Genomic DNA, 7,843 nt, shown 5'->3' on the forward strand with positions numbered 1-7,843 from the left:
CTGGGGGGGGGAAGGGGGGGGGGGGAAGAAAAAAGGCAGAACAAGTTTTTTTTTTTTTTTTTTTTTTTTTTTTTTACATCCTTCACAGGCAGGGGTGTCTGCGGGCGGGGGTTCCCCCCCGGGACCACTTTCCGGGGACCACGCGTGCCCAGGTGCCCTCTCCCCTTCCTCAGTTGGACCCCTGTCCCTCCTGCCCCCAAGAGGGCTCCAACCCTCCCCAGAGCTGGGAGGCAGGGCAGTCAGGCGATGGGAAGAGGGCTTGCATCTCCCTTAGAGGGGCCCAGGCCTCTCGTGTCTGAGGGAGATGGGCACCTTGGGAATCGCAGTCGTACAGGGGTTCATAGTGGGGCTGCAGGCTTGACCAACCCCACACCTCCACATCGCTGGGAGGGAGATGAGTGGGGAGGGTCAGAATCCCTGCATCCCCTGCTCTGGGACGACTCCCTGCTCAGAGCCCAAGTTGTGACACGTCACTCCCCATGGCCCCTGGACTCTGAGCAAAATGGAGGGGTCTGCCCCAGGGCTCCCTTCCCGAGGCCATCCACCTCCCAAAGTCCCAAGGGGCCAGCACCACCCCTCCAGGAACCTTCCTTCTATCCTTCCTAACATGGAGGATGCCAGGCTGCCGCTGGGGACTGGAGTGATCAGTCACCCTGAAGAGCAACTTGTATCAATCTGTTCTCCCAGGGAGGGGCCAGGGCCTCAGAGATGGGGATACCAAGGCCCCCAAAGTATGATTTCGGAGGACGCATAGCAAGTCAGGGACAGGCAGGCACCGTAGGCTAAGTCTCCTGTCCCTGCCCCACCCCAGTATTGTTATATCCTATGACTCCAGGGTCAGGAGGCCCCATGTGGTCAGAAAGCACTCTACACAGAACCACAGCCCCAGGGCCTTGGGACAAACCCCCCCTCAATGGGACACATTACCCACAACGTGTTAGACAGCCAGCCTTGCAGAGGGAATGGAACTGTAGGGTCCTATGAAGTTGGGACTTAGGGCTCTTTGGACACCTGCACCATGCCATCAGACCCAGGCAGCCTAGGGCTGCAGAAAGTCCTTCACCCTGAGGCAGAGGAGCTGGGTCCTAGTCTCATTATGTGGCTGTGGGCAAATCCGTTTTCTCTGAGCCTCAGCTTTCCTCCCTATGAGCTGAAAACAAGAAAGAAGGGTTCAGCAGGCAGGCCCTTGTCTTTCAGAAAAGGGGCAGTTTCCAGCAATATCCTGGCATCCTACAGCTCCTCCCAGGCCAGGCTCTGCCCACACCTCTACACCCAGGAAGCAAAGGCAAGTGGGGGCATCTGGCATCCCTTGGGCCCCGGAAGGTTCCTGCAGTGGAGGTGAACAGATTCCCCTGCGGCTCTGGGGGCACGGGCCCCTCGGGCAGTACGGCTGAGCTCCACACGCGTTGTCAACCGCAGCAGAAGAGTGGGGGGAGCAGCCGGGACCCTGAGCCACAGCCTGACACCAAGGGAAAGAAGAGGAAGAAGAGGAAGGCCAAGGAGCAGATTCAGGGGGAAGTCAGAGGCCCAGTGAGAGGAAGGAGGTAGAGAGGATACAGAGAGAAAAGAGGAAGGAAGGGGGAGTTGAGGGAAGAAGCTAGACAGAGGGAGGGGAAGAATGTCAGGGTGAGGGTGGGAGGGTGCCAGGCTTAGAGTCAGGTCACGGGGGCTCTCTTTGGGCCAGCAGAGTCTTCACCAATGAAGGGTCCAAAAAAGAAAAAAGGGGCTGGAAGGACAGGCTGATCCCCTGTTGGGAAAAGCTCAGATCTTCCCCTTCCCAGCAGGGGAGCACCAGGAGTGGGGATCCATCTGTCCAGAGGTGTCGGCTCCAGGTCCACCCCCTGCAAGGACCCCACCCTCAGAAGCCCCGCTCCAGTGGGGTTTGAGGACAGCGAAGAGCCTGTGAAGATGGGCACTGCGGGAAGGAGCCAGCACCATCCAGGAGGCACGCATAAAGTGGGGGTGAGAAGGGGCACCAGCCCTCCATGCACATGCCTGCCCAGAGCCCAGCTCAGGGAGCATTAGCTAGTGACATGTTAGCTAGTGATCTGTGCCTCAAATTCCAGGAAGGAACAGTGACAGGTCTGTGCAGACCCACCAAGGTCCTGGCTGGACATAGAGACCAGGATGAGGGCGTGAGTGTGTGAGGAAACAGGTGGGAAAAGTCACCTGCATGTTAAGGAACCCAGGATAAAGAACCAGGCTTCCCATCCCACGCCCCACCTGATCCCCCACCCCACCCAGACCCCACAGATCCCAGATTGGAGATGGTGGGTCCAAGGCTCCTGTGCAAGGAGCCTCAGGAGCCCACAGGCCAGAAGCTCATGTCAGAAGTGACATCGAAGAGCGGCAGTACGCAGCCCTTCAGAGCAATCTCCCCAGCAGCCCAGGCTACGGGAGGAGCTCGAGAACCACTGACAGTCGCCCCAGGGGGAATGAACCACCCCTCCGTGGCCTCGGGGATTAACAGGCTTTGGAACGTAACACGTATTCAGCCTGGCTTAGGACAAGAACGAGTCAGGCTTCCTCTGTATGGCCTGAGAGGGCAGAACTAGGTCCCCGAGTGGGAACTTCAGAAGGTGCGGCTGACACGAAGGAAGAATGACCCAATGATTAGAGTGGCCACCAGAGGTGGGGAGCCCCTGACCTGGGCAGACGGAGGAACTAACGGGTAATTCACACATGGGGCAGGGCGGCGGGTGGGGCGTACTGGCTGGAGGAGATCATTTCTAAGGGTGTTTCCAGCTTGGAGATTCTCTAATTATAATGCACCCTGCATGTCAGCCTCAGGGCCAGCTGGGTCTGCAGGGGCACGCCTGGTGGAGGGCAACAAGGGACAGGCCAGGCTGGGCAATGGCCTGAGAGCCCATACCAAGGGCAAAAGGACTCAGGAACACAGGTCACAGTGGAAGAGGGTGAAGAATCCAGGGGACTCTAGTGTTCTCTGGAAACAGAAATCAACCACCCTGCTCAGAGCTTAGAGTACTTGTTCAGTGTCTGCAGGCCTGGTGGGGGCCGAGGGACCGGACAGGAGACACAGTCTAGTGTCTCTAGCACCCTCTGCCCGGAAGGAGGCCTCGGCTCCTGGTTGGCCCTTTCTGGCCCAGCAGACGCCCCGCCTCCTGAAGCTGGCACCGAGGGCCTCCTCCCAGCTGCCCTCCCAGTGACCACCGGCAGCCCCCAGGCCTGTAAGATTTTCCTTCGAGAAGGCTGGGCGAGTTTCTACATATGCGTCTTGCATCTGTATAATGCCTGCACTCCCGTTATTCCATTTGAGTCTCAGAACTACCACAGAAGGTAAACAGAGTGAGGATCCTTAACCTCATTTTACAGATAAAACAGAGGCCCGCAGAGAGGGGAATGACTTACCCAGCAGGCAGAGACCGGGTCTGAAACCCAGATCTCCTGGCCCCAGGCCCAGCACTCTTCCCATCAGAGCCTGAGGCTGAATGGTTGGGTGTGGATCACGGAGCAGCCACACGCCTCCCTGTACGCGTGTCCCTCGGTATTGTGGACCGATACATCTGCCCCGAGCACTTGGTCACAGCTCGTCAGGAGCCACATTAGAGATGGCATCTCGGCATGGGGCCCGGCACAGCCAGGGGTGAGCAGCAGGGACAGGTGAGGGGTGGGAGGCCTGTCTTGCTGGCCGGCATCCTGAGGGCCACCTTGTTCTCTGCCTTCTAAGTACTTCTGAGGCACAGACAGAAAAGCATGCCGATGGGAAGGAGAGGATAGATCCTAAGGGTGAAAGGTCCCAAGGACCCACCAGAGAGCATTTTCCGGGCCAGGGACACGGGCTCCTGTCTAATCTAAAGGAACCCAAGCTTCTTCCCCAAGCACCTAAGACAGCCCAAGTCAGGAAGAAGCATCTGCCTTCCCTGCAAACAGAAGGCCAGAGATGTTCCCTACTGTATCACTACCCAGCACACAGAGCCATGTGCTACTGTGCGGAGAACACACACTTCCCAGGGCGAAGGAGTATGTCATGCTGGGTCTGGGTACACAGTCCAGGAATGTCTGAGAAGCACGGGGCCACTCATGGGGTCCTGGGCTGGTGCCTTCCTCCTGTGACCATTTCAGAGGGGCCAGGGGTGTTGTACAGACCATGGGACATTGGCCAAAGGGTGTCTCCCTTCCCACTTTCCCCCTGCAGCACTGACACACCACCCAGTCTGCGGGCTGTGATGATGGCCCGAAGCAGACCTTCACGGAGCCCTCCCGTTCCCCAGCTCTGAGGCCCTGGCCGCCTGCCCACCTCCCCGCCTCCAGCCCCCGCCCTGCTCGGCAAATCCTTGTCCTGGGAGGACAAAGACCGAGTGGCCAAAAGGGGAAAGGGAAAGACATAGTACAAATTTATTAATGAGGCAATGGGTCCCCAAAAGGCCACAGTCTATCCCACAAACGGCCTAGAGACCAAAGTTAGGGTGAAACTCCAGATTGAGATTTAAAAGCTCAAAGCTCTGTGATCTGTCCAGGTGAATGTCCTAATCTGCTCAGAAGAATCCTACTTCCCTTCCTGCCCAAGACCCAGCGAGTGACCCTCGTGGACTGAATCTTCCTACATGGCAGGCTCTTGGGTGCTATACTTCTAGGCGCTTAGCGAGGCTAGTATGAGATGGACAGTCGTGAGCCCAGCCGGGATGGCTCAGGACCTCCAACTTCTAGTGTTCCCCTAACTGAAAGCCCCACCAAGGCGGGATCCTCGTATTTGCCACTGTCGTGGTCCAGGGGCAGAAGACACTGGCACTTACAATGTGTCCCATACGGAGGAGCTGAATGAGTGCACCTGCTGTTTCCTTTCGGCCCCAATGGGCCTGATGGTCCCACCTGCACAGACACCCTGGGGACTGCCCGGTGAGGTGGGGCCTCAGCCTGCTCTGGGCAGGAGCAGAGAGGGCGAGCCATCTGATGGCAAGGGTCCCTGATGCCCCCCACCCCCCAGTCTGTTAGAGGCAATGGGAAAACACTGTACTTCTGGGCAAATGACCTGGGTTTGAGTCTGGGCTCCTTCCCCAACCCTGCTGGCTTCGTGATGTTGGATGAGTCAGTATGTGAATTTCACGATCTATAAAACAGGCAAAGCAAAGCCCACCGGGTGATCCTGTGGCTTCACGGGGCAGCCATGGGACTCAAACGCGAGAGCAGACAAGGGAATACACGTCCCGAGGCATCCAGCGTTGCCTGCGCCCCTGTGCACACAGACAGACACGGCCCTTCAAACGCAGAGCAGGTGAGAGTGGCTGTGTACCAGGCCAGGTCCTCCTCACCTCCAGATGAGCTGCCCTGAGCCCAGGCTTAGCACCGCTAGGCATCTGCGAGTCCTTCCCAAATGAATGAACCAGTGCAAGAGAAAGTGGATGAGCCAACAACCAAGGATGAGCGATGTTGTGACGTGTGGATGCAGAACAGACGCCAGCAAACCCAAATGAGAGTCCCAGGAGAGCGGCGGTCACACCGAGACACACTTGGGTGGATGGCACGGCCCTATTGGGGGCACCCCGTCCCCAGTGCTGCCGGACATGGAGCGTCCCCTACGCTGCACACCCTTGCTGGGGACAAAGCTCTCAGGGGCGCTGACCTGGGGTTGGCACCTCCCCATTTCCCACTCTCGGGGGCGCCACCACCAGCTTCTCCAGACAGAGGGGGTGTGGTCAGAAGCAGGGACAGGGAAGGGACCAGAACATGGGGCAGGGTGGTTACCGAGGTTGACCGTGAGCTTCATCTGGCCCCCATCCAGCTCGAGGCGCAGGGTGTCGGCGGACTCCCTGGAGGTGGTGGCCATCATTAGCCCGTAGGCCCGCTGGGACATGAAGCGCAGGGACACGTCCTCTGCCTCCGTGTGCATGGCATTCGGCAGCATGATCTTCATGTACATGGAGCCATCATAGCTCAGGACCGTGGCCTCTGCCCCAGAAGTGGGAGAAGAGGGAACCGGGGGACAGGCGAAGGCCAGCGGAGGGAGAGAGAAGACCAAGAGGATCGTTACAAGGATGACACACCCAGGGCTGGCCTACGAGGGGCACCCCAAGGAGGAAGGGGCCCAAGGATGGGCAGCGGGGACACCTGGAATGAAAACCAGCCTCACCTCTCTCACAGACCCGCCCCAGAAAGCCAGTCCCAACGCAGTCACAGACGAAGCGGTTCCATCCCTCTCGACAGATGCCGCCGTTGCGACAGGGGGCAGAGGCACACTGCTTCAGCGTCTCCCGGGAGCAGAACGGGGCGATGCCCACTGCCCCCTGGGCTTCGGCCAGGCCCCGAAGGTCTCGGCTGCGCCCGTCTATGAAGAGGTCCCGCACACAGCCCACGTAGCCAGCCCGGAGCGCCGCCGTCCACACTTCCGGGGGCAGAGGCAGGTCCACCCGCCCCCCCTCTGGGAGACCGCCTAGGTACAGCTCGCTCTCCAGGTCCAGAATTTCGCTCTCCCCAGTGGCCAAGAACGGTGTGCTGCGGCTGTTCACCGAGATGGAGCCTAGGGATCAAGGGAGAGTGGGCCTCAGTGACGAAGGCAGGGGTGAGCGTCAACACGGGCCGGAAAGGGACCCCTGGCCTCCCACCCCACACCCTACAGCAGCCTTGGCCCAGAAGCTCAGCCTTATTTGCTGCTGCGGATACTACTCGACAAAGATTTCAAGTTCAGGAACTCAGGTGAGCCAGCCCAGCCCAGCTGCAGTGTGCCACGGGCCTCTGTCCACGCTCCTGCCTCTGCACCCGAGTGAGTCCTCGGGGGCTGCACAGGGGATGAACATGTCCCAAAGGGCTGGAGTACTCACAGGTCATTCCCCCGGCCAGTCCCTTAGGCCGCAAACCAGAGGCAGAGGACCCTAAGGAGGCTGAAGAGCTTGAATCCAAAGTGTTTTCCTCCTACTACCATTTATTGAACTTTTATGACCATATGTCAGGCACTCGGCACTTCTCTATGTCAGAGTCTCAAGGTAACCCTAGGAAAGTAGCCCTTTACAATCCCATTCTGAAGCGGCAGGTGAGGCTTAGGGAGTTTGGGGAACCTGCCCAAAGCACCACAGGGGGTAAGGAGTAGAGGCAGAGTGCCATCCAGAGCCTGCGTGGTCTAACCCTCTGTCCGGTGGACAAGATGGATAGGCAGATCCACTCCCGAGGCCTGACACAGGAGGACAGCCAGGAGAGGGGCGGCCAGGCACAGAGCTCCTGAGGTATAGGACTTCTTTAGAAGGAAAGGCTGGTTATCTTAGAAAAAAGATTTGGGGGGTGCCTGGGTGGCTCAGTCAGTTAAGCATCTGCCTTCAGCTCGGGTCATGATCCCCAGGTCCTGGGATCGAGCCCCACATCGGGCTCCTCACTCAGTGGGGAGCCTGCTTCTCCCTCTCCCTCTGCCTGCTGCTCCCCTTGCTTGTGTGTGCACATGCACGCTCTCTCTGACAAATAAATAAATAAAATCTTTTAAAAAAAAAAAAAAGAGAGAAGAAGAAGAAAAGAAAAAAGATTTGGGATGAAGTGGGAGCTCCAAAACCTTTACTGAGATCTCTAAGAAGTGGAAGCCTATGCATTACAAACTCTTCTGTTTATACATTTCTTTCTACACTTTTTTCTTTCTCTGTCCTTTCTCAAGAAGAATTCCTTTTTTATTTTTTTTAAAGATTTTATTTATTTATTTGACAGAGAGAGAGACAGCCAGCGAGAGAGGGAACTCAAGCAGGGGGAGTGGGAGAGGAAGAAGCAGGCTCATAGCGGAGGAGCCTGATGCGGGGCTCGATCCCAGAACGCCAGAATCACGCCCTGAGCCGAAGGCAGACGCTTAACCGCTGTGCCACCCAGGCGCCCCTCTCAAGAAGAATTCTTAAAAAAAAAAAAAAAAAAAAAA

General features: G+C 57.8%; 1 protein-coding gene across 1 annotated transcript in view; it reads right to left on the reverse strand.

Moving 5' to 3' along the window:
* Positions 1–7,843, reverse strand: part of NRXN2 (neurexin 2) — a 98,971-nt gene that overhangs the window by 49,904 nt on the left and 41,224 nt on the right. Inside the window, exons 8-9 of the mRNA XM_040639309.1 lie at positions 6,089–6,475; positions 5,704–5,907 (exon numbers count right to left, since the gene is read on the reverse strand). Coding sequence (XP_040495243.1) covers positions 5,704–5,907; positions 6,089–6,475 — 591 coding nt within the window. The remainder of the gene's footprint in view (positions 1–5,703; positions 5,908–6,088; positions 6,476–7,843) is intronic.

Source organism: Ursus maritimus, unplaced genomic scaffold, assembly GCF_017311325.1.
Source record: "Ursus maritimus isolate PB19 unplaced genomic scaffold, ASM1731132v1 scaffold_23, whole genome shotgun sequence".
Lineage (NCBI taxonomy): Eukaryota > Metazoa > Chordata > Mammalia > Carnivora > Ursidae > Ursus > Ursus maritimus.